The sequence below is a fragment of the Lacerta agilis genome, chromosome 17 (assembly GCF_009819535.1).
Source record: "Lacerta agilis isolate rLacAgi1 chromosome 17, rLacAgi1.pri, whole genome shotgun sequence".
Taxonomy (NCBI): Eukaryota; Metazoa; Chordata; class Lepidosauria; order Squamata; family Lacertidae; genus Lacerta; species Lacerta agilis.
Window position 1 is genome coordinate 15,532,631 of NC_046328.1, and position 25,648 is coordinate 15,558,278.

Consider the following 25,648-nt stretch of genomic DNA (forward strand, 5'->3'; position numbering starts at 1 on the left):
CTGTTATTCATAACATTTTATCCTCTTTGTATATCACTTTGAGGGTTTCGGGGTTGTTGTTTTTTTAGAATCAAGAGGTGTATACATTTTATGCATAAAAATAAACTCACAGCCAAGGAACAGAAAAAAATATCTTTATATTAATTGGCTTCTTTGCCACAAGCTGTTGTACAGAGCAGAGTCACAGCATGACAGGCGAAGACAGTAGCGAGGAGGGCAATATCCCCACTGCTATGAATCTAGTGATGGGAGCAAGCAAGCAAAGGTCAGAGCACAGAGCAAAACAGCAGGCGCTGCCCGCCTGGGATTCACCGGCAAACCGGTGAGACATATGTGTGACAAAACCCAGCTTCCAGTGTCTCATAAGCAGCTGCACAACCTCCCTCCATCTGTGGGTGAGAGCAAGAAGAGACTTTTGCTCTCTGGGCTTCCGTTGCCAGCAATCTGCAAGAAGAAAACCCTGCTTTCCTTCTCGGGACCTCTCTTGGCCTTTCAGTGTTTTTGCCCTGACCTCTGAGACAACAGAAGCTGATGCATCCAAGAGTCAGCGTGAGCAACGGGTAAGTGATGCCACCCCCGATGGCATGTCAGGCACAGCGGCAGCAGAGGTCCCCTGGCAAACTATTTTATGCGGGAAAGATTGGCCCTCGGGATCTGCTTCTGGCAAAGCCAAATGCACAGGTGAACACAGCCTGACAAGTGGTGGCTGGCAGGGGGTCGTGAAGGGTAGTTGTTGTGCTCAGATTCATGCTAAGCACTTGAGCAAATACTCAACCGTGGAGGTGAGGTTCTTTGGAGAAGGAGGGCAGCTTCACGAGAGCAGGGAGGCCATTTTGAGATTCCTAAGCAGCCTGCGGCCTGTGCTGTGGCAGGAGATTTGGCCCTGAGTTAGTGTGTGACCCGGTGGGTGGCAGTATAAACGGTCCTTTTAAAAAGGCTGTGAAAACTTTGCCAGTCTGGTGCCCTCCAGATGTTTGGGACTGTAATTCCCATCAGCTCCAGCCTCCATACCCATTATGGACTATAACTCCCACCAGCCTTTGCCAGCATGCAGAGGCATACGTAGGCTTCCTTGCACCCTTGGCAATTGGTGCCCCCCACCCCTCTCTAAAAATAAATACATGACATAATTCAGTAATCACAAATGACTCTTAAACTGGGTGTTTTAACAGCACAATCCTATAAATGTCTACTCAAAACTTAATCCCACCGTTCAATGGGGCTTACTCCCAGGAAAGTGGGTACACAGGACTGCAGCCTAAATCTGGCAAGCCAGAGGCAGGAACTTCAGACAATACTTCACTTGCCTTCCTGTTACGTCTGGCAAGGTGCCAGCAGAAAGGCACTAACTTGGAGGTTGCACTCCCAGTGCACACTTTACTTGGAAACAAGCCCTGTTGAAGTGTCCTGGACCGCTGGGAGGCATCAGCTGGGGAACCCCCAAGGGAAGAAGGCTCAGGTCCTGGGGAGTGGTGATGGGATAACAATCAATGGTCAGAGGGAGAAGACTGGGAAGAGGCAACAGGGCTTGGTGAGAGGAAGAGTCAATGGAAGAGAGAAGCCCAGAATCGGAGGCAGAAGCTGAAGCAGGTGACGGGGAGAGGGGAGTCCAAGAGGCAAAGATGAGTCAGGCTGGTGAAGAGTCACGGGTGTTTCCCCCTCCTGCTGTGACAAGCTCCCTCCCCACCTTGTCTCCCAGAACCAGAAGAGAGCTGAAACGGGCAGAACAGTGGTAGGCTGCACATGGGCACAGTCTCTGATTGCTTGGAAAAAGCCGTGGAGTGGAGGGGACTTAGACGGCTGTAGGGAGGTGAGGACTTTCAATCTCTGCAACCTACTGGGGATGCGCTGCTATGCTTATCAGGCCTGACACTTGCCCAACTGTGTGAAAATTGTGGTTTTGCTAGTAGCAAGTTAACTCCAACTTTGCTGGTGCAACTTACAGCTGGCTGGTTCTTTGACAACGACCCTTGCTTTCTGGGTTAAACTCGCAGTGGCACATGCCCCAGAAATTGGTCAAGGCGGGAAAGAAACCAGGGAAAAGCAACTCGGCTGTGCTAAATGAAGAGCCTCGTCTGATATTTCTTAGCCACCACATCAGCTGAAAGTCCATTCTGGGGGCACGCAGTAGGAGTGGAGAGTGGGACACATTGTTTCTGCTAGGACAGAGGGCCAGGCAGAGGTGTTCTCACGGGGAGCCCCACTGCACAAATTAACTGTCAGCGCTGCCGTCTGACTGGGAAGGAGGCTCTGCAGGGCTGCTGTGATGGCATCCAGATTCTTCTGCCAAGATGCTGAGAGAGATGCCATTTTTGTGCCCTCTCTCTGCCTGTGCGGTTGGCAGGGGCCAACCTGGCCAACCCCTAGGTATGCCCCAACCAGCATGGCTGTGTTGTCTGGGGCTGACGGTGGTGGTTGGCCAAACCAAGCTGGAAGGCACCACGGGGGGAGGCCGAGTACGTGTTTTCCTCACTCAAAACTGAACAAAACAATGCCATTTTTTTCAGAAAGACTTAGCAGTGCAGCCCCCTCCATGTCTACTCAAAAGCAAAACCCCTCAGAGTTCAGTGAAACATTCTCCCAGTCATCTGCTGCAAGTTATCTGCAGCAACTCCTAAGTTCTGTGCTATGGGATGAATTGGCGCTGTGCATTAAACCACTGAGCCTTGGGCTTGCCAATCAGAAGGTCGGCGGTTCGAATCCCCGTGACAGGGTGAGCTCCCGCTGTTCGGTCCCAGCTCCTGCCAACCTAGCTGTTTGAAAGCACGTCAATGTGCAAGTAGATAAATAGGTACCGCTCTGGCGGGAAGGTAAACAGAGTTTCCGTGTGCTGCTCTGGTTCGCCAGAAGCGGCTTAGTTATGCTGGCCACATGACCCGGAAGCTGTCTGCAGACAAACGCTGGTTCCCTCGGCCTATAGAGCAAGATGAGTGCACAACCCCAGAGTCGTCTGTGACTGGACTTAACGGTCAGGGGTCCCTTTAAGTGGCCATAGAGGAGGCTCCCTGCTGGATTTGTGCATGAGCCCCTGGCTGTGGCCTTGCCATGAGCCTCACCATTAGCTGGTGGGGTTCTCTAAAATAGGTACAGTCAGAATGTTTAGCCACTGCTACTGCAGAAACCTGCCCCGGAAGAGTCTCTGATATGGAAATAGGGCAGGTGGTCTCCCAAGGACAGGTATCTACTTTATGAACCAGTGGATTCAAGTCACAAGAAAGGAGATTTCAACTAAACTTCAAGAAGAACTTTCTGACGGTAAGAGCTGTTTTAACGGTGGTGGATTCTCCTTCCTTGGAGGTTTTTAAGCAGAGGTTGGATGACCATTTGTCATGTATCATTTAGTTGAGATTCCTGCTTTGCAGGGGGTTGGATTCGATGACCCTCAGGGTCCCTTCCAACTCTACCATTCCATTATTTCACCTTTTGTATATAGCCCCTTTCCACTGGAATATTTCCAGAATGAGGAATGGCCACACACACACTTAACTTTTCTAGTGTGAAAAAAATTAAGTGTATGTCCATGTTCAATTTTGGGAGCTACTAGTATTGTGGGGCATACTTGAGCTGTCACCAATTAAGGTACTGTTTGCCTGGCTGGCACCTGCTCAATCCATGCCATCTTTGAGCTGCTGAGAGGGGAGAGTTGGTTATCAAACACTAAAAGGCAGAAGGGGCTGAGAAATGGTAAGTTGATTTGGTGGAGAAGGTGATAAATCCCATCCCTTCTTCACCAACCTGGACTTTAACACCTACCCCCAAGGACTGGATTACTGCAATGCAGTCTACGTAGGGCTACACTTGAAGACGATTTGGAAACTTCACTTAGTCTAAAACGCAGCAATCAGATTACTGGCTGGGGTAATCCATCTAGATCTCATTTTAAAACAGCTGCACTGGTTGCCAGCTCGCTTCTGGACCCAATTCAAGGTGCTGATGTTGGTGTTTAAAGCCCGAAATGACTCAGGCCCCAAATACTGACAGACCACAGTCTTCCCTACAGACCATCAGGTTCTGAGATCAGCAGGGCAGTCCCTCTTGGCAGTCCCTCTGCCCTCAGGGGCTTGGGGTGGGGGCGGTCTGGGAGAGGGCCTTCTCTGTGGTGGCCCCTAAACTGGAGAAGTCCCTCCCCACACAAGTGCATCTGGCACCTTCATTGTGCAGCTTTTAGAGGATCCTGAAGATGCACTCTGGCTTTTGACATCAGGTGTATATTTTTAGGACCCAACTTACAGTTATGGTTGCAAGTTGTTTGAAATTGCTTTTAATGTTGTGTTTTAATGCTGTAACCCACCCTGGGACCTTAGGGTGAAAGGCAGGTTGTCAGTCAGTCAATCAATCAATCAATCATCACCATCAGGCTGTGCTGGCTGGGGATGATGGCAGTTGTGGTCCATGCTTTCTGGCATACACACTCTACCAGGCATCATTGAGAGACAGATGCACTCACAGTGCGAAAATGCCTACTGCCTTGTTCCACGCAGAGATGCCATTTACTCTAGTGCATTTTGTGGCAGGCAAGAGACAGCCTTCTGTCAAAGCAGAGCAAACACAGTCTAGCCTAGCGGTCTGGGAATGAGAACCGACCCCTGAAGCTGGCACAGCAGTGCCCCTCCCATCTTGCCCTTTTTACTAACCCATCAAACAGGAGCCACCCCAAAATAATCTACAGTGGTGCCCCGCTAGACGAAAATAATTCGTTCTGCGAAAATTTTCGTCTAGCGGGTTTTTCGTCTTGCGGAGCGGCAATGACAGCCGCGCTCCGCAAAACGAAAAAGAAAAAAAAAGACGAAAATTTTTCGTCTTGCGAGGCAGCCCCATAGACTTTTTCGTCTTGCGGGGCAGCCTTCCGCTAGACGAATGCCTTCGTCTAGCGAGTTTTTCGTCTTGCGAGGCATTCGTCTAGCGGGGTACCACTGTAAATGGGACACCTGGAATGAAGGTTGCAGGAGCCTGGAGGAAAGAAAAGGGGGGAACACGTAGATAATGGAAAAGTACAAAGACAGCCCCCACCCCACCGCTGCGGGTTGATATGGGCTGTCTGCAGATCAGCTCTCGGTTCCAAGCTGGAGGGCAGGACAGACTGGGCAGTTTTCAATGCCAAGATGGGTCCAGCTTTCCAGAGCAGAAATACGGACCAAGCAGGAAAGCAGAAGCAGTGGGTCTCTGCTCAATAGCACTCCCAGGGTCTTCCTGGCTGAATCAGATGAGGGCTCCTCTTCTTTCTGCCAAAACACTGGAGAGTGGTGGGTGGGCTGGGGGGTGGTGGTCAAAGGGAAGGGTCTCCTCCAAGTTAGGCCTCTCCACATCACCTCTTGGCTTCTTCCTCGCCTGCCATTTCCTCCAATCCCTGAGAGGGCTGAGTGCTGGGCTGCACAGCTTGGACTGTCTCTTCCAGGCTGCTGCTTGGGAAAACCACATAGCGGGCACAGACCGAGTGTGCCGTGGGCTCCCGTAGGTTCTCTTTGCTGTGCCAGATGCCGTAACCAAAATAAACCAGCAAACCTGGAGACGAACACACAGAGAGAGATCAGCAGCCTTAACCCCCAAACCCAGCACCGGAGCCCAGAATGGTGGCATGCATCTAAGACCAACTTTCCCCAACCACGTGCCCTCCCCAGGTGGTTTGGATTACAACTCCCCATTAGCCCAGAACAGCTGGCACAGGCTCTCATCCCCCCCCCCCCGTTCCCTGGCAGGTGAGGAAAAAGGCAGACTCTGCTTTTTCTACTTGCAGGCTTTTGGTGAAATACGATGGGCTGCTTTATATGTTACTAATTTCCGATTTGTTCTCAGTTATTTATTATCTTGCTGGTGTTGATTTCCTTGTGGGGTTGCGTGATTTTCAATGCTTTGCAGAGAAATTGTTATTCTACTGTTTTGTTTTTTGTTTTTTGCACTTTGTATTTATATAGGGAGAAAGTGTGGGAATGTTTTGGTATGCAGGAGAGGATATATTGTTTAAGATATCCTATTCCAACTTGTGTTTACAAGTCCCAGAAATTAGCACAGTTCTCATTCCCCTTTTAAACACACACACAGCGGATAGCTTGCTCAGGTTCATTAAAACCTCTGTAATAAATGTCCTGGTATTTTCCCCATTAATCCCTTTCAAAATAAGACATTACACAGTCTTCTATAAAAGTATAAAAGCGCTTACTCACGAGAAATCATCTGTTCACAATTGGATCCCAGACGGCAGACTTAAACTTAGTAAAAGTTACATTTACTCAGGAGACTGTTCCATAAGGGAAAACAGTTCCTTTGTGTTCTCTTGGCTTCCAGCCAAGAGAGCATCCTAGCGATCTGGCTTCTTTGAGAGCGTGGTCCAAAAGAGAAAGATGGAGTCTGGCCCTTGTGGTTTTGTGTTAACCTGCCCAGGTGAGGCCACACCCATCTCCAGTTACACAGAGGAAGTCTATCCCAGCCCAGGAGAAACAGCAAGTTCCAACTGGCTGACCTAGAGTTCCCCTTCTATGTCCACTCTAGCAATGTTGTGTAACAAGTTTAATAAATGCTAATTCAAATAACATGTGAAGGGCACTACTTTGGCTAACCCCCAGTTGCAATGCTTAGATCCAGCTCCACCTGCCATTATACATATGTCAAGGACCGCCTATCTCCAGATGAACCAACCCAGACCTTGTGATCATCATCTGAGGCCCTTCTTCATGTGCTCCTTCTGCGAGAGGTCCGGAGGGTTGCAACACGAGAACAGGCCTTTTCTGTGGTGGCTCCCCATTTGTGGAATGTTCTCGCCAGGGAGGCTCATCTGGCGCCTTCATTACATATTTTTAGGCGCCCGGCAAAAACATTCCTCTTCTCCCAGGCCTTTGGCTAATTAAACAATCTATGGCCTTTTAAACTGTGCGTGTGGATTATTGTTTTTGTTAATTACTACAACTCCCATTAGCTGTAGCATGATACAACTGCTGACTGAGGGTGATGAGAATTGCAGTCCAAACTATCTGGAGGGCCCCAGGTTAGGGAAGGCTGCTTTAGACATTAGGGTGGGCATATTTGTTAAATCTGGTTTTTCCTTTTTCCAGCCTTAAGTTCAGTTCCCATAGTGGTCTGCAATTTATTTATTTTTTAAGTCCTCAACATTCATCAGCATTTGGGTGTGAATTTCTCCTAATGTACACATGTTCTCAAAGCCATTTCCCCCAATGGAATGGATTTTTGTCTGCTATCCTCTTTAATTACAGGGGTGCCAAGTAGAGGGGGGCAGCCCCACAAATTTCCAATGAAAGGGTCGGGGTCCCCAAAGTTGATGGGCATTGACATTCAAATGGTGTGTGTGTGTGTGTGTGTGTGTGTGTGTGTGCCATGTCATGTGATCAATTATGTGGTGTGGGGCTTACCTGCCCCCCAATATTTTATTCAAGTTGGCACCCCTGATTACAGTAATGATATTCATTTTTAAGGCACGTTTCACCCCAATATATGCACTTTCCTTCCACATTACTTCTCCCTATTTCTCTCCTCGCTCTTGGGTGCATCTGTGTGCACCTGATCCCCAAACTCACCCGCGATCAGCCACACAGAGAACCGGATCCAGGTCATGTAGTTGAGTTTCAGCATGAGGTAGACATTGATGAAAATGCTCAGCGCTGGAGTCAGTGGCACCAGAGGGAGCTGAAGAAAAAGAAGACCCAGGGAATTGAGAGCAGGAAGACGGGAGGATGCACTTAGCAGTCTTTTCCAGCAGGGCTGCTTGAAAAAACACGGGGTGGGACAAATGCCACCCCTTACATGGGTGGGTTAACTTTCTCTTAAGACTCTTTGCACTCCTTGTTCTCTGAATGTCCATTGATAACCGGTGGCCAGTGGTATAGCATGGTTTGCTGGTGCCCGAGGTGGGATGAAAAGGAATTTGAAAACATTCCTGTTTATCTAGCTGTTGAGGGCTGAAGAATACTGTTCCTGGCAATCCTAAGATTTTTGGTTTTTAACTACTATTAGATGTTTTAAATTGCACTTGTTTTTAGAACATTTTAACTGTTTTAGAATTTTTATTCTTTGTTCTTGTTTTTAATCTGCGTAACTGATTGCTTCCCTGGGGCTCCTTTCAGAGAAAGGACAGGGTATAAATTTAATTATTGTTGTTATCAACAACAACAACAACAATTCCTGTCTGGAGAACTAGCATTGCAAAATTCAAAGATGTGCGAATTTTGACAGCAAGCTGTGTTTCGGTTGGTGTATAATACAATCACGTCTCCCTTGCATCTAACTTGTGCAATTTCAACCGTATACAACTGGAGGCAGGCTAATTAAGATGGAGCAAGTTAAACCTAAGCAAGGCAAGCAGCTTAAAAGCTCTTTTTTTGCACCATGCCCGCTTGGAGTTACCTAGCATCTGAAGAGTTTTTAAGCTCTCTGCTTTGCTTGCTGGGCAAGGCCCGCTCGGTGTGCCAGCTCTGGGAGTATGGACGATACTGTTCGATTTGGAGAGTGGGGTTGTTTTAAATCGTTGTTGACTGTTACATGTTAATTTAGATTTTTGTACGTGTGGGCTTTGTCTAGGGGCTTTTGTTGGGGAGGGTACTGTTTATTAGTGCGTATATATTAGCATTGTTAATAATTTTGATTATTTTGATTATGTATTTTGTGCTCCGTACATTGCAACTTTGTGTTGTGAACCGCCCTGAGATCTATGAGTATAGGGCGGTATACAATTAATAATAATAATAATAATAATAATAATAATAATGCAAACGGTGTCAAATCTCTCCCCCATCTCTACCTGGAATGTCTGGGTGCTTTGCTGCTGCTGATGAATGCTGATGAGGACCACACTGAACACAAAGGCCAGGCTGAAAAGGAGGACCAGCAAGGCATAGCTCCAAGTGGGGAGGTGGAGCTGGTTCTGCCCAAACACCAGGATGGAGGATAAGCAGATTGCTGACACCATGAGGATGATCACAGCCACCGTGACCACTTCGCCGGGGTCGAAGTCAGCCAGGAAGCCCAGGTAGGGTTCAAAAAAGGCCTTCATCTGCCCTCCTTCTCGCCTGCTTTTCGACATCTCCTTGCCCACCAGGTGGAGCTTATCTGAGAATGATTCGTATTCCTTGGGTTCCGTGGCGCCGATGCTCTCGGTGGATGCCGGGGCAGAAGCCTCACTCCTGGCGGACGCATTGGAAGCTTCCTCCGTCTTGACCCGCTGGAAGCGCAGAATGATCACGCTGGCAGCCACAAAGGTGTACGCCAAGAGAGTGCCGATGGACAGGAACTGGACCAAAGCCTCCAGGTCCAGGCTGAGGGCCAGGAGAGACATGAGGATGCCAAAGACCACAATGGCCACCACAGGGACCTGCGTCCGGGGGTGGACACGTGAGAAGACCTTGAAGAAGAGCCCGTCCTCTGCCATGGCATAAACGATGCGAGGGAGAGAGAAGAGGTTGCTGAGGAGGACGGTGTTCATGGCTGGAGAGAGAGAGAAGAAAGGGAAAGGGCAGGTGAGCCAGAGAGATGCCACTCACAAGGCAGGCAGTCCCTGTTAAAGCTTGCTGGAGGAGCAGGACAGCCCTGGAGGGGTGGAGTGGGGAAAGCAGAAGATCAAGCCAAAACAGAGGAGTCATCCCATCCCTTAATGTAGCCGGCTAGCACCTTAGACCCATAAAGGCAAAAGGCATCCATGGGTCACAGCAGCCATCATGTTAGGTCACCCAGTGAGCCAAGACAACAGCAACAACAACTATTATTTATTATCTGCTGTCACTCAAGGTTCAGGTGGCCTCAGTGGCACAGAATGCCTTCCATCAGCTTTGGCTGGTGGCCCAGCTACACTCCTATCTGGACAGGGATAGCCTAACTACTGTTGTCTATGCTCTGGTAACCTCAAGGTTAGATTACTGCAATGCGTTATATGTAGGGCTGCCTCTGAAGACGGTTTGGAAACTTCAGCTAGTGGAGAATTCAGTGGCCAGGGTGCTCACCGGAGCAAGACGGTTTGAACATATTACACTGATCCTGGTCTGACTGCACTGGCTACCAATTAGTATCCAGGCCCAATTCAAAGTGTTGGTTTTGATGTATAAAGCCTTGAATGGCTCAGGACCACAATATCTCAAGGACCACCTCTTTCCATATGAACGAACCTGGACCCTGAGATCATTTTCTGAGGCCCTTCTTCATGTGCCTCCTCCTTGAGAGGTCCGGAGTGTGGCAACACGAGAACGGGGCCTTCTCTGCAGTGGCTCCCTGTCTGTGGAATGCTCCCCCCAGGGAAGTTTGCCTGGCGCCTTCATTATACACCTTTAGGTGCCAGGCAAAAAGGTTCCTTTTTAACCAGACCTTTGGTTGATTTGATTGACATCCTATGCCGTTTTAAAATGTGGGTGGTGTTTTTTTTTTGGGGGGGGGGTTATTGAATTGTTGTTTTTATTTTGATTATATATTTTGTTGTTTTATATTTTGATTTTGTTCTGTGAACCACCCTGAGACCTCTGGGTATAGGGTAGTGTAATAATAATAATAATAATAATAATAATAATAATAATAATAAGCCTATTTGACTGGGTTGCCCCAGCCACTCTAGGCAGCTTCCAGCAAAATATTAAAACACCATAAAACATCAAACATTAAAAATACAGGACTGCCTTAGATGTCTTCTAAACGTTTCATAGTTTCATACCTAGAAGACCCTCTGCCTGGTCCCCTGTCACTTCACTCCTTGCAGTGGGGGAACTGCCAGAAGGCTGTTGGAGTGGGACCTCAGCGTCCGGGCCAAATGATGGGAGTGGAGACGCTTCTTCTTCAGGTATACTGGGCCAGTCATTGCTTCTTACAACCTAACTTACCTCACAGGGTTGTTGTGGGAAGAGGAAGTGGCTGCTAAACCACTCTGGGAGTGCAGCTCTGTGAGGCGAATAGGGGGTCTCCTCAGCATACTGAAGTTCTATGATGGAAGCTGCGGTAACCTTACTCTTTGTTTCAGCCTACTCAGATTAAAGAACTTCCCATCTGTTCAATATATGATCTCTACTCCCTTCGACAAAGTGTAGGATCATGGCAATGAAAATAACTAATGCCAGTGTACTGGAAGAAGCAAAGACCACCAGTGTTGAAGCAATGATTCTTCAACATCAACTTCGTTGGACTGGCCATGTAGTGCAGATGCCTAATTATCGTCTTCCAAAGCAACTACTCTATTCCCAACTTAAAAATGGAAAGCGTAATGCTGGTGGTCAATAAAAGAGGTTTAAAGATTCCCTCAAGGCAAATCTTAAAAATGCAGTATAAACACCAACAATTGGGAAACACTTGCCTGTGAGTGCTTCAATTGGAGAACAGCCTTTACCAAAGGTGTCATGGGCTTTGAAGACACTCAAACTCAAGACGCAAGGGAGAAATGTGCTAAGAGGAAGGCACGCTTGGCAAACCCTCACTGTGATCAACTCCCTCACAGAAATTTATGTCCCCACTGTGGAAGAAACTGTGGATCCAGAATTGGCCTCCACAGTCCCTTACAGACTCACTGCTAAGACTGTGTTCGTGGAAGACAATCTTACTCAGCTACGAGTGATTGCCAAAGAAGAAGAGGGGTTCTCCTAACAATTCTCAGTCCCCTTAACAAACAAGAGCTCCCAGAATGCTTTGGGGGAAGCCATGTCCATTTAACGGGGCATGATTCTGTAGGCGTGGCAGGATTCTGCCATCTCCCAGGCCAAAGCCCTCACCAGCCCTGCTCTGGACCCTTCTTGAGTGCTTTTGTCTGGTTGGAATGTCTCCCAAAACGGCGTCAAAGCCCTCTTGCTGGCGTGGATGGAGAGAGCAGAAATCTAGCCTCCTGGGGACAGGGGACAGTTCTGTCCAGTCCTCCACCCACTTTTGCCTTTGGCCCTGCCCACCAGTGGTGTGCGGCCCCCGGAAAGTCACACAAGAGGAAACGCAGCCCTCAGACTGAAAGAAAGCTCCCTCATCCCTAGTTTAGGAAGAGCCCACATGCTGGAAATGCAGCTCTGACTCACCGCAGATGGACCCGACAGCCACGATGAAGCCAGCCCAGGAATAGCCCCTCTGGTAAAAGGCGTCGGCCAGCGCCGAGTCGGGATTCAAGGAGTGCCAGGGCACCATGAGTGTCAGCACCATGGAGACCAGGATGTAGGCTCCCGTGGCAAGGCTCAGTGAGATGGCGATGGCCCTTGGGATGGCCCTCTGAGGGTTGCGGGCCTCCTCGCTGCACGTGGCGATGACATCAAAGCCCACGAAGGCGTAAAAGCAGGTGGCCGAGCCGGCCATGATCCCTGAGACGCCGTATGGGGCGAACCCCCCTTCGGCAGCCCCCCAGTTTTGAGGCCGGGCCAGGATGAAGCCCATGATGAGGATGAAAAGGATGACCCCCATGCTGATGGCAGAGAAGACATGGTTGAGCCAGGAGGAGACGCGGGCGCCAAAGGAGATGAAGGCCGTTGCCACAAGGAGGATGCCAAAGGCCAAGAAGTCTGGGTAATGGGCCAAGAAGGGGATATGCCAGCTGCCCACGTGGGTCTCTGTGAAGTTCTTGATCCGGTGGTCAAAGATGGCATCCAGGTAGCCGCTCCAGGCCCTGGCCACGGCTGCTCCCCCTATCATGTACTCCAGGATGACGTTCCACCCAATCAGGAAGGCCCAGATCTCGCCAACGGAGACGTAGGTGAACATGTAAGCAGAGCCTGTCTTGGGTACATGAGCGCCAAACTCAGCATAGCAGAGGGCAGCCAGCAGCGAGGCAATGCCAGCGATGATGAAGGACACGACGATGGCCGGCCCGGCCGTCTCCTTGGCCACTGTGCCCGTGAGGACGTAGAGGCCAGAGCCCACCATGGCGCCGATGCCGAGGAGGGCCAAGTCGACGGTGGTGAGGCAGCGGTTGAAGGACGTCTCCATCATGTCGTCCTCCAGGGTCTTGACCCGGTTGAGCTTCTGGCAGAAGCGGGCCAGGTCCGCCGAGCGAGGGAGGCGGGTCACCATCTTGCCGCGAAGGACGGAGTGCCGTTTCCTCCGTTTGAAGGTTCAGGGGAAAGGGAGAAGCGTCTCCGACTCCTGGGCAAAAGTGAGGGAGGAAAGGGTTATGAAATCAAAGGTGCTCACCAGGGCTTTGTGCTTGACCAGCTGTAGAAGCCAGCTGGGTTGTGGCTTGGGGCAGAGATCTGGGGTGGAGGTTGGGAGCCAGGGCTCTTCCTCCCGTTGTGAATGGAAGCAAACCAAGGGCACTGTGCCTAAGTTCCTGCAGAACAGGTTTAGCTTTTTAAAATATCCTGTTTGATGGGCTAACGGCTAGAGTGTTCCTGTGTGGAAAGTTTTTCTTCCAAGCTGGTTGTGCGAGGCCCCGGGGGAAGGGGGAGATTGGAGAGAGATCCCAGCACACATAAGACTTCAGTGTGGAAACTCATTTTTACAATCATAGCTTGCCTTCAGCGTGCAGGAACAAAAGCACAACAGACCCTCTGCCACTGCACACTGATACTCTTGTGTGCTGCCCGATATTCTGTACCGTGGAATACTTTTTTTCTTTTCTCATTACCAGCTCTGTAACAACCTGTCTTGCACTGGCTTTTAAACTTTATTTTTTAAAGGAACTATTAGCAGTTTTTAGGGATGCACACTGCCTTGGAAGCCTTTCCACTCACGGCTTGGTGTTTTGATATGAGGATGCATCTCTCTCTCTCTCACACACACCCCCTCCAAGAAACTTAACTCCTAGAGGACGGGGTCGAAGACCCATAGCTTGGTGACAGGAGCTCTGTCTTGCGAGCAGAAGACCCCGGGTGGCAGCAATCCCTAATGGCAGCATCTGCAGGTAATGCTTGGAATGTTCCCTGACTGAAACCCCAGAGAGCAGCTGCCAGTCAGAGTAAGAAACACTGCGCTAGATGGACCAATGGCCTGACTCAGCATAAGGAATGAAAAGACATGTCATAGAAAGAACCCAACAAAAAGTGATAGCAATATAAGCAAGTACATGAGAAGCCAAGGCCACTGTGCAAACAGCAGTGCAATTCTCCAAACAATAAAGAACACTCATTTTTGTACTTCTTCAAATGTTAATTGCAGAAAGTGCATGGGCGGTGGATATTAACCCTTTACTGCCTCCATTTTTGTCCCTGGGTATTTTTTCCCCTTCCTTTCAAGGGAACAGCATCGGATTGAATTTCTGTCCTGCGCTTCTGTGCATCTGAGCATAACCAGGAAGGTTATAACTCTCCACGCACTGTGGTCCAAAATGGAAGAATTCTCTATTCATAGATGAGGGGCAAATGTATTTAAAAGGCTATAATTCTGTGGCAGAGCATCTGCTTTGCACGCAAGTTTCAGTCACCCATGGCATCTCCGGGTAGGGCTGGGAAAGAAACTTCCCTAAAGCTGCTGCCAGTCCGTGCAGGCAGTGCCAAGCTAGGTAGGCCCACGGTTCTGACTCAGTAGAGGACTGCTTCCTATATTCCTGTGAAGCTTGCAGAATAGCACGGACACATCTGTACACACTGTACACACTGTTTTGTTTTTGCTTTTTGTTTTTTAAAAAAGATTTATGACACAAAAGGCAAGGTCATCATCCAAAGAAAGCTATTGACCTGGGATTGGGGCCAGAAGATTGGAGACTGCCCCTTGGTAACTGGGGAAGGAAAACTCTTTCCTGAGGGAAGAATCCTCAGCAATTATTGTGGGATATTTAAAATGCAGTCAAACCAACCACTCATGTTTTGCTAGATAGGCATGTGATAGGAGCTGAAGCTTACAGTGTTTTTCTGTAAGTTTGCTAGAGAGAACTCTGCAAGAGACACTCCACAGTGACCTGACGGGGGAGGGCATTTCTATATATGCGCCTACCTGCCCAGGTATGTCCTCTTTTCCATCTCTTTCCATCTTTTCCCACCATGCCAGCAATGTGAGAGCATCTGCTTAGTCTGAGCTCAAAGCTCAGACCACATTTTGAGCTCAACTTAAATAGGCCTTTGTAACCGAATCACCATTTTAAGCCTCCTGAATCTGTTACTCTTCAGCAAGTATTCTGAGTGAGTAAATGTTACATTTTACATTTTACGAGACTGTTTGGGTGATTATTGTTTGAGGGACCGGGGGGGGGGGGGAATACCAGGAGAGTCCAGTCTGCCTTAAAGCACTCTGGATTACTTAAAACTGAAAAGCTAAAACTATCTAAGCTTCCGTTTAAGCTACAAAGGGGCGGCACTCTGCTGAAATCACACATGTGAAGGAAGGAAGGAAGGATAAAAATCTAATAAATATATCCTCTCCTAGCATCTATTCACATCCCAACAACAATAGCAGCTTAGGTGGATGGGGCTGCAGGGATATCAACAAAGCAGGCATGAAGAAGATAGGGTGCAGCAGAAGGGGAGAAACAACAATTCCATGGAAAAGAGGTGGGAAGTCGACAAGAGAAAATACGAAATTGTGTTTTGACTGTATATGTTAAAAACGTTGAAACTTAATAAAAAAAAAATTTTTTTAAAGCAGGCATGAGGGAATTATGTGCATGGGGGGGTCATTTAGGGAATCACAGAAATAGAGTTAGAAGGGACCCTCAATGGTCATCTAGTCCAACCCCCTGCAATGGAGGAAGTGTTGACACTTATTAGACTACATGTGTTTATTTCTCAGGAGAAGCAAGCATATTTATTGGATTATAAATTATGTGTATGCAAGTGTGTATATATACACATTAAAATGCTCTTAAAATTTACTCTTTTTATAGCTGACTATTGAATATCTCTTTTTCATTTTCTGTGTATTCTGCAAGCTGTGAATTCCCTCCTCCCCACTGAAAAGGTCGCCTCCTGCCTCAAATCCCCACACTTGGGCATATGTTCACACACACAAAAAGACCCTCTGGGAAAATATGTCCAAGGCCTTGATGGCAAAAGAGTCTAGCCCTGAGTCAAGGGTGTGTGTGTGTGTTACATATTCCTAAGGGACCCCTCTGACATGCAGGGCACAATCTATGTCACATCTACTTTGACCCTAGATCTAAAATGGTCCCTCTCCTCCCCCTCCCTCCTTGGTAGGGCGGAAGGCAGGGAGCCCAACAGTAGGGGGCGCCAGAGCCTATGACAGTCAGAGCCAACTCAGGCTAGTTTTCTCCCCACCTTTCTCCCTGCTGAGTTCTACAAAGGCAACAGGAAATACTAAGGAGGAAGGAGCTGACAGGAGGTGCTGCCACTCCTTGGATTGAATCGCACAAAGAAGGCAGGCAGGTGAGGGGGCAGGCTCAGGTATGTGGGTCAGTGCCCCCCTTTTGCTCTAATGAACTGGTGAGCAGCTCTCCCTTTTTAAACAGGATGGGGGCGGAGGCGGGGGGTGGGATGGGAGAGAAACATGCTGGAGCTCAGAGCTGCCTCAGGTTCTTGGCTTCCTTCCCCAGAAACCCCTGCCTTTGATTCGGATGTGCAAAGGGGCGTCAGCTCTTCAGGCTGACAGGACAGGAGTGGAACTCTGCACATGCTCGGATGCACCACTCTTGCCACACCTCCGGGAAAACTGGGCTTGTTTTGGATCACAATTTCAGGGCAGTGGACAGAAACGTCTCCGTTGTGGCTCATGAGAAGCCTGGCGGTGGAAGTTAATGGCAGAGATGGGCGTTTTGGGTAACCAACTGTGGGTATGGGAGGAAGGAAGGAAAGAAAGCAAACGGGTAAGAAGACTGATGATGAAATTAGACACAAGTGAAGCCAAACAGGAAACCTTAGACCGAGTCAGACCATTGGTCCATCCGGCTCAGTATTCCCTACACTGACTGGCAGCAGCTCTCCAAGGTTTCAGGTAGAGTCTCCATCTTTACCTGGGAATTGAACCTGCAACCTTCTGTATGCACAACTACGGAACTCTGGCCCAGTGTTATTTTCCCCATTGAAGACAACCCTCCCATCCAATTTGAACCACAAGATTCCCCCTTTCCATTTTTTTGCCCTTTGGGGAAAAAAAACCTGTCCCCGTCCCCCAAATATTATTGACAGGAGGAGGAGGCCGCCTCTGCTCAGCACTTGCCCCACCCTGGACAGCTCCCCGCTCTCCCGAAAGCAGAGCAGCGCCTGAGTTAGTGGAAGCACCTGTGCGGATGCTCAGTCGATCCAAAAGGGCCCCCCCGGCACAGCTGCTCGAGGTTAGACACCCTGAGGCAGGTGCTCGAGGTTAGGCTCCCGGAGGCGGACGCGGGCCGATGGCGCTGCCTTGCTGGAGCCTCCGCCCAGTCCCGGGCCCTACTGCTGCCTCTCTGCTCTTCCTCACCTGCCAGGCTGGTGGCGGATGCAAGCGCACCTGGCGCCGGCCGGACAGCAGGTGGGACCTTCCCCGATGGGGATCGCCCTGCAGAGCCGTCCCGGGTCCCCCCCCCCCTCTCCCGTTTGCTGCTCACCTGCCCGAGGCTGCTCCGTTCGCTGCACCCGGCGAGGGCCTTTCCTGCTCGGCGGCAGCGGCGCCGCTGCGTCACGGCCTTATGTTCTCCAGGATAGGAGGGAGGGAGTTGCTTTTAATCCGCCCCCCCCCCGCCGCCGCCACCGATACCAGCTGCCCAGGCGAGCCCGGATGGGACTCAAAAGGAAGGAGGTGGGGGGAAGAGATGCTCTGAAGCAGGCCAGGTATTATTGGGGAGGGGGGGTGCTCTGCAAAGGGAGGGGGGCAGATCCCTCAGGGCGGGGCTCTCTGCAAAGGGTGCCCATCCCACTCTAGCCCCAAACCAAGGACAAACTCCCTACCTGCGGCTGCCACTTTGCCCGGGGATTCTTGTTTGCAGATAAAATGGCAGAAATCCAACCGGTGGAGCTTTCTCTCGCCTGCTCCCCTGGGGAATGGCGTGGGAAGGGAGGTGGGGGAGCCAGGCTTGACGCTGTGTTTTTGAAACAGCCTTCTTGGTTATAAACCTGATCGCACTGCCTGGGGAGTAAGCCCCATTGAATTCACTATGCCTTAACCTCTTGAGATGTTTAAGGTTACCAGGTTTTTCTCAATGAATCTGGGGACACTTTTCATCTTCAATGGATTTTGTATGGGGACTGATTTGTAAATCCAGGGACTGTCCCTAAAAACGGGGACATCTGGTAACCAAGGGTCAAGACTGCCTATGGGAAGTATGTGGTGTATGGATTTCTTTAAACATGTCCTGGCAAAATGGACTCAGGCATGGCTACTCAGGAGTAAGCCCTGCTGAGTTCGGGTAAGCCCAGAGGTGGGATGGTAGATTGCCTTTCCTCCCGAGGTGGCAAGATAGCTTTTAAAGCAGCTTTTAGGGTAGCCTTTGACAACCAACCTGGTCTCCACGATGTTTGTGTGACTGCAACTGCCATCACATGGGAATTGTAGTCCAAAATGTCTGGAGGGCACCAGGTTGGCAAAGGTCAGAACACGCTTGGCAAACGGATGCTTTTTAGCTGATCAGTGCTACCTGGTTTGATCGGTCGTGAATTTTGTTTGGAAGCAAATGTGCAACTTGATGAGTTTGTATACTGGATTAAGACCTATTTGGAGATAGTATTAGGACTCGCTGAATAAACTTTGCATTGGTGTGGTCTCCACAATTTGATGTTTATTTTAAAATCCCTTATATAATAAATTTTCTTTTAAAAAAATAAATAAAATCCCTTATATATGCCTATCGATTGTTGGCTAGGGAATGTTTTCCTTTTGTCTGTGTAATTACCTCCCCCCCCCCCTAAAATTAGACAATTTCATGGAAGAGATCTATCAATGTATATTAGTCTTCATAATGAAATGGTGCCCCCACATTCAAAGGCAGTCTACCTCACAATGTTGGCTGCAAACGGGGGGAGATCATCTACACAGCCCACCTGTGAGCTCCCCAGAGGAACCAAAACTGGATGAGACTAAGATGTTCTGTTACCTACCCCGGCACAAAGGGAACAATTCTTCTATTTATCAATTTGCTTAGCCAAATAAATTAAGTGGTACAGAACCAAAATTGTAGATAAAGCACAGCTAAGATTTACCAAACACTCCCTGGCACTAGACTAGGCAGAGGGTCTTCTTAGTAGTGGTGCCTGCCCTATCCCATCAGATGTCAAGGAAATAAACAACTACCTGACTTTTAGAAGACATTTTCTAAATTTAGGGAAGTTTTTAATGTTTGATGTTTTATTGTGTTTTTAATTATGTTGGGAGCCGCCCAGAGTGGCTGGGGAAACTCAGCCAGATGGGCAAGGTATATAAAAAATTATTTCCATCCTGAGCTTTGGCTAAAAAAAGTTTACTACGGAAATCTTTATAACATCTATAATTCTCAATAGAGGTCCTGAAAACTCCCAAACTAATAGCAGAAGGGACTAGGCTGAGCTGATTTCTCCATTTAAATACAATACCCCTCCAGTCAAAGACAAAAAGCATTTTCCTCAGTATCAGCCATCTCTAGTTGATGACCAGCAGGGGATGCACAGCTGTCGGTGCTTCCTGGCTGGTACTGACAGGGCCTTGTCAGTGGTGGTTCCCAATTTGTAGAATGTCTTCCCTGGTGAGATGGTCAAAGAAAGCCTGCTCCAGTGGTGCCGAATAAAACCTTGAGAAATCATCCTGCAAAGCTGACCTCCTGACTAGCAGCATTAAAAGCCCCCTTCAAGGTGGAAACGCAGACCCATTGTCTTCAAGAATCTCAAAAATAAAAATCCACTGTTGCAATAAAGAGGTAGCCTTGCTGAAGGAGTGGGCACTTGATGGCCTTCCCCGAACCAGACTATTAGCCCCCTGTTAAGCACTCTGAACCACAGGTCCAGTATCCCCACCCTGTCATCACCCCAAAACCTAAAGTGGGTGGGGAGAAATGCTGTTTTCTGTCTTCTTTCGAGCTCAGAATTCCTTGGTCACCATTGCAAAACATCAACCTTGAGATAAATGGAAAATCCACAACAGCTATATGTGTGTGTCATGTGTGCATATATTTTTTTTTAAAACCAAGATAGATAATAAATAAACAAACAAACAAACACAGAGTCAAACCGAACTTTGGGGCTTCCTTGGCTGTTAGACAGCTTGCTTCCACCCCACACTGAAAAGGGGACAACTCTCCTTCCCCCACCCCACTGAGCCTCTTTTCTTCTGAGGACTGGCAAGGGAACTGGCTGTGCCAGCCTTTATATATCTATATAAAAACACTGAGTAATCTCGTTCAGCACAACTCCCACAGAGGATCGTGGCTAGAAAAGAGGGAGATGGGGGAAGAGCAGTTATTGTGCCCTTCTGTCCTTTGCTCAAGAGAAAGGCTTTCTTGATTGCGATTCCTTTTGCTGCAGTTTTCGGATCAGCTCCAGCAGATTCATCTGGAGAGTCAGCTCCTGTAAACAGAAAGCAATTGGTTGTTGTTGTTTTTGTACACCACAAAGAGTCCTTTTCTTCCACCCACCGCCAAACTGTCAATATTGGGGTGCAATATGAAGTTATCTGTTGGGTTGGGAAGCAGCCAAAATGCACCAAGCCTTAATGCAGCCTCTCTTGACAACCAAGCAGGTGTGTGGTCCCCCCCTACTTTTAGGGCTCAAATAACTAACATAAACATGTGGGCCATGGATTTATTTGCAAGGCAGCTTGGATTATACAGGTATGGGGCAGCATCTGTGGAAAAACCTACCCCGTTCTACACACAGACCTGCGGGTTTGTCGTGATATAAAAGCCAGACACGCCAGCTTTCTCCAGGGTGTTCTGCTGGTCAAAAACTTTCTGATCCAGTTCCAGGACAATCTTCTCGTCCATCATCTGCTGCTCATCATGAATCCGCTGCTCCATGGCCTGAGTTAAAGATGGAAATGGGGGTGGGGTGTAAAGCGCAGAAAACCCAGCTGAGAAAAAGAGACATCTCAGAATCGAACAAGAGGGGGAAACACCAGCCAGTTCAACACGGTTCGCAGTGAAGGACTGCCAAGCCATCGTTGTCACAATGGGCTACTCTTGCCAACGAGGCAATCTGTGTACTACAGAGGGAGGGAAATGCCCCAAAGCAGCCGCTAGCTAACCACTGCACAAGCATGAGAGGCAATGTTCAAATACGAGAGGCTAAGAACATAAGGGCCTTACCTCCAGCTCCCTCTGCTGAGCTGCTTTGAGAAGAGGCAAGTTGTGAGGCTTGCAGCCTTGCTGGGCTTCTTTGTGCTTATATAGCATCTCCTGCTTGAGAACTACGGAAGGAACAAGCAGCAAAACATTATGTTTTTGTATTGTGGGGGATGCAGAAAGGCTCTGCTCCAAGCTCCTAAAGACCAGCCCCCCCCCCCAGGAGCTCTGCCAAATATGAACAACATCCCCAACTGCTCCATTTTTCTCTTCTGCAAAGTGGGTCATGTGGGAGCACATATGTGCCTCTCTGGTCGTGCACAATAATTTGGAACAGCCACCAACCACTTCCTGATCCTGTACTCATCAGCTGGAAGACAGCCCTTGTCTCACTCATTCAGAGGATGAGGAGAAAATCGCTTCCTGTATTTTAACCACCCCTGACTGGTGATTGAGAGGCTGTTTGATGAAGGCCTGGCCAATTCCTACAAGGGATCGAGCCCCTCTTACCTCGGTGCTCATTGTGAAGCTTGAGCCGCTGGTTGTAGAGGTTTCTTTCCATCAGGTGCTGGATGTCAAGCAGGCCCTGGACGATCTCGAAGACCGTCCCATCAATGAGCGCCAGGGCCAAGTCACTGAGGATGGTATGTGACAGCCTCTGCTGGGAAGAACTGCCAAGAAAGCACAGCACAGTCAAGGGAACATCGGGCACCCTGGTGCCACTCAGAAGCTAGGGTCAGGGTGGGAAATTTGTGGTCCTCCAGAGGTTGCTGAGCTCCATCTCCCATCATGTCCGTTGACTCTGGTATAGGGGTAAAGATGCCTCAACAGAAGGGTGGCTTTGTGCCCATTGGGACTAGTAGGGAGGATAGGCGTGCCTGGCGTGCTCTGGTCCATGGGGTCACGAAGAGTCGGACACGACTGAACGACTGAACAACAAAAAGGGCAGAAAGCAAGGATCCCAACAGTAGGTGGCGCCAGAGCCAATGAAAGGCAGAGTCAACTGTTCATGAAGGAGGCGGAGCTGGTTGTTAAGTAAGAAGGCTGGGAGACCAAGGCTGGCAGATCAAGGTTGGTGGGGGCACTGTGGCAAAGCCCCCCATTTTTCCAGATGGTAAAGGTTAAAGGAACCCTGGATGGTTAAGTCCAATCAAACTTGACTATGGGGTTGTGGCGCTCATCTCACTTTCAGGTCGAGAGAGCCGGTGTTTGTCCACAGACAGCTTTCCAAGTGCGATGGCCAGCATGACTAAACCGCTTCTGGCGCAACGGGACACCGTGATGGAAGCTAGAGCGCACGAAAACGCTGTTTACTTTCCTGCCACAGCGGTACCTATTTATCTACTTGCACTGGCATGCTTTCAAACTGCTAGGTTGGAAGGAGCTGGGACAGAGCAACGTGAGCTCACTCAGTCACAGGGATTTGAACCACCAACCTTCTCATCTGCAAGCCAAGAGGCTCAGTGGTTTAGACCACAGCACCTCCCATCCCTAATGTCCAGATGGACCAGCCTGCCTCAACAATAGTTCATAACTATTTTCATAGCCAGCATGCTGTTTTAGGTAGTCCCTGAGATTATTATGAAAATATGCTAAAGAGGAGATAGAGGTTTCTTGTCTCTTTTCAATTTAGAAACTGAAAGCAACTTGCCTTTTCAGCAGCATAAGCAGTTCCAGCGGAAACATCAGAATTTTTTTTGCTCCCCTATGCAATATTTGAGGCTTTTGAGTTTTTAGGTTTTCTAGTGGCATGAGAAAAGGAGAAAAAAAATATTTCTCCACCCCATGCATAAAATTATCCACTTTCACCTATCCTTCGCCTTACTTGCTTCCCCTGCCTAAACAAAAAAGCATCAAATATCACCACCTTTCCCCATAGGAGTGTTGCTGCAACCGCCACCATCTTTTTAACAACAAATCTGCCACAATAAATATTTTTATAATACAGAAATAAATGATAAACCCGTTAAATCCTGAAGGCCTCCTCTGATGGCCTTATGATGATTTTGCTGGGCCTTTTTCTGCAGAACTGACTGCAATTATAAGTTGCTTCAAGGCATTTTTACATAGCGAGCAGCTAATAACTGTAATAGCAGTAGTAATAATAACAATTAAGAGTTTTGTGGTTTTATGTTAGAATTGTGAGCTGCCTTGAGTATCATTTCTGCAGAAAGGTGGAGACACAAAACACTGCAACAAAATTATTATTTATTATTATTTAAATATGCGTAATAAGTGCATATTAAGCATTTACACCTCACCTTTCCCCTAAGGAGCTCAAGGTGGCTTCCTTCCACAGTTAATCCCTACAACAACCCTGTGAGGTAGGTTAGCCTGACAGCCAGCAACTGGTCCTAGGTCACCCCAGTGATGGTTGTGCAGGGATTTGGTCTCCCATGTCCTATTTTGACACTCTAACCACTACACCACACTAATAACAATTTGCTGGTTTTGTATTAAAGCAGCAAATTGCCTCGCACACGGTTTCTGCCGGAAGTTGGAGACACCACCAACAACTTGCCACTTTGTGGTTTTAAAACAAAAACGGTGAGCTGCCTCGAGGGGGGTTTCTGCAGAAAGGCGAGACACCAACCATTGCAATTAATTATTATTACTACTGTTACTACCACTGTCTGCTGCTCTGCGGTTTTTCAGATTAAAATTGTGAGCTGCCTTGAGTACCATTTCTGAAGAAAGGCAGAAACACAATACACTGCCATTATTATTATTATTATTATCATCATCTGCAGTTTTGCATTAAAATTGCGAGATGCCTCGAGCAGTTTCTGCGGAAAGGTGGAGACACATACCAGAGCAGCGAAATAAGTAATAATAAACTATGACCGGAATGTAATTGAAATAAGTAATATTTTGGAACGCAGAATTAAAGAAAACCATCAAACCATCCATTCTAGCATGCGGGGGCCCACCTTATCTAAATTATACAATTCGCTATTTGATCGATTGGTATTAGTAACTGTATTATAAATTGGTATTGTTATAACGAGGCTATTATTGGATTGTAATGGAAAACTGATAAAAAATTACTATATCTGAAAATAAATAGTAATAATAATTCGCAGTTCAGTGGTGGTTGTTTTTTTAATATTAAAATCGTGGGCTGCCTCCAGTCCCGTTTCTGCAAAGGTAGACGAAGATAAAATAAAATAAAATAAAATAATAATAATAATGGGATGCAATCTCCTACAGCAGCATCCTACCCCCCTCTCCCTTCCCCCCTTTTATAGGGGGGCTTTTCCTTCCTCAAGCCCCTCAGGTGTGGGGATCCAAGGAAGGAAAGGAGGCCCCCCGTCCGGCCCGGGCCCTTCCCTGCGCGCTGCCCAGCCGACGGAGGTCCTGAGGCGAGGCGGCCTCCGCTTCTTCTCCCCGCACCTGGGCAGGTCCTTGACGAGGGCCTGCAGCTCGGAGAGGAGCTGGTAGTGGCGCTCCTGCTGACGGGCCAGCCGGTCGCCCCCGCCGAAGCCTCCCAGTCCCCCGGCTCCGGCTCCTACTGCTCCGGCTCCGGCGGCCAGGCTTTCCCCGTCGTCGTCGTAGGCGAAGCCCGCGCCGAAGCGCGCCATAGCTGAGGGAGGCGTCTAGGCCCAAGCGCCGGACTCCGCCTCTCCGAGCGCCTTCCGCTCGCGCGCTTTCCCTCCGAGCGGGGCCTGCCCTTAAAAACCAGGCGCTGCTTCCCGTGCCCGCCCCCGTTGCCTCAGGGCGTGGGCAGAAGGCTATCCGTCTTTCCTCCGCCGTAGCAGAACCTGCCCTGAAGTGCTTCGCTTTTGGGTGTGCAGAATGAGGGCTGGGTGCTTTAGAGCATGGGCAGAGCGCCCTTCTACCCCCCCCCCCATCAGAACCTTAAGTGTTTTCACTTTTCTCTGGCCTTTGAATGTGCAGAATGAGGGCTGGGTGCTTCTGAGCATGGACAAAACGCCCTTCTACCCCACCCCATCAGAACCTTAAGTGTTTTCTCTGGCTTTTGGGTGTGCAGAATGAGGGCTGGGTGCTTCTGAGCATGGACAAAGCGCCCTTCTTTCTAACCCCCCTCCTGCAAGCAGACCCTGAAGGGTTTTCTCTGTCTTTTAGAAGTGCAGAATGAGGGCTGGGTATTTTTGAGCATGGGCAGAATGCCTTTATAATCCCACCCCCAAAAGCAGAACCTTAAGTGTTTTCTCAAGCTTTTAGGTGTGCAGAATGAGGGCTAGGTGCCTCTGAGCATGGGCAGAGCACCCTTCTACTTCCTACCCTGGTCCCAAAAGCACAACCTGATGTGTTTTCTCTCCCTTTTGCCTGGGCAGAATAAGGACTGGATGCTTCAAAGCATGGGCAGAATGCTGTCACCCCTAAAACAAAAACTGAACAATTTCTCTGCCTTTTGCATATGCAGAGTAAGTACAGAATAAGTGCCTCTGGACACGAGCAGAGTGTTCTCACCCCTTAGCAGAATAGCAGGGTTTTGTGCCATGAGGATACAGGAATGAATTATTTCTGAGCATGTACAGATAAGAAGTAGCATTAAAAATAATAATCACAGAATGTATTTGAGCAGAGTTCTACACATAAGTAAGTCCCATTGAATTCCATGGGGTCTACTCCCGGGTAAAAGAGGTTAGCGAGTGCATCCTATTGTGTTCAGGTTTGAGGCCTACCAGCCTA

General features: G+C 48.7%; 2 protein-coding genes across 2 annotated transcripts; both read right to left on the reverse strand.

Moving 5' to 3' along the window:
• Nucleotides 1-4,995: 4,995 nt before the first annotated feature.
• Nucleotides 4,996-17,474, reverse strand: SLC7A4 (solute carrier family 7 member 4). Its single transcript, XM_033135844.1, has 5 exons — nucleotides 17,357-17,474; nucleotides 11,976-13,029; nucleotides 8,747-9,429; nucleotides 7,527-7,635; nucleotides 4,996-5,502 (listed from the first exon to the last, which is right to left on the reverse strand). Exons 2-5 carry the CDS (start codon nucleotides 12,955-12,957, stop codon nucleotides 5,306-5,308), a joined length of 1,971 nt encoding a protein of 656 aa, XP_032991735.1. The 5' UTR covers nucleotides 12,958-13,029; nucleotides 17,357-17,474; the 3' UTR covers nucleotides 4,996-5,305.
• A 2,480-nt stretch (nucleotides 17,475-19,954) lies between these two features.
• LOC117038843 (protein DGCR6-like) lies at nucleotides 19,955-24,639 on the reverse strand. Its single transcript, XM_033135788.1, has 5 exons — nucleotides 24,386-24,639; nucleotides 21,503-21,663; nucleotides 21,017-21,117; nucleotides 20,591-20,731; nucleotides 19,955-20,279 (listed from the first exon to the last, which is right to left on the reverse strand). Exons 1-5 carry the CDS (start codon nucleotides 24,571-24,573, stop codon nucleotides 20,196-20,198), a joined length of 675 nt encoding a protein of 224 aa, XP_032991679.1. The 5' UTR covers nucleotides 24,574-24,639; the 3' UTR covers nucleotides 19,955-20,195.
• Nucleotides 24,640-25,648: the final 1,009 nt, after the last annotated feature.

What these genes read in the sequence shown, in the direction of transcription:
- SLC7A4 (XM_033135844.1), bottom strand. Translation starts at nt 12,957, where the DNA reads ATGGTGACCCGCCTCCCTCGCTCGGCGGACCTGGCCCGCTTCTGCCAG. An exon ending in GGCTGTCGGGTCCATCTGCG is followed by an intron (nt 9,430 to 11,975) that starts GTGAGTCAGAGC and finishes CTCTCTCTCCAG; the next exon opens with CCATGAACACCGTCCTCCTC. An exon ending in AAAGCACCCAGACATTCCAG is followed by an intron (nt 7,636 to 8,746) that starts GTAGAGATGGGG and finishes CTTTTTCTTCAG; the next exon opens with CTCCCTCTGGTGCCACTGAC.
- LOC117038843 (XM_033135788.1), bottom strand. Translation starts at nt 24,573, where the DNA reads ATGGCGCGCTTCGGCGCGGGCTTCGCCTACGACGACGACGGGGAAAGC. An exon ending in CTCAGCAGAGGGAGCTGGAG is followed by an intron (nt 20,732 to 21,016) that starts GTAAGGCCCTTA and finishes TCTTTAACTCAG; the next exon opens with GCCATGGAGCAGCGGATTCA. An exon ending in ATATCACGACAAACCCGCAG is followed by an intron (nt 20,280 to 20,590) that starts GTCTGTGTGTAG and finishes TTCTGTTTACAG; the next exon opens with GAGCTGACTCTCCAGATGAA.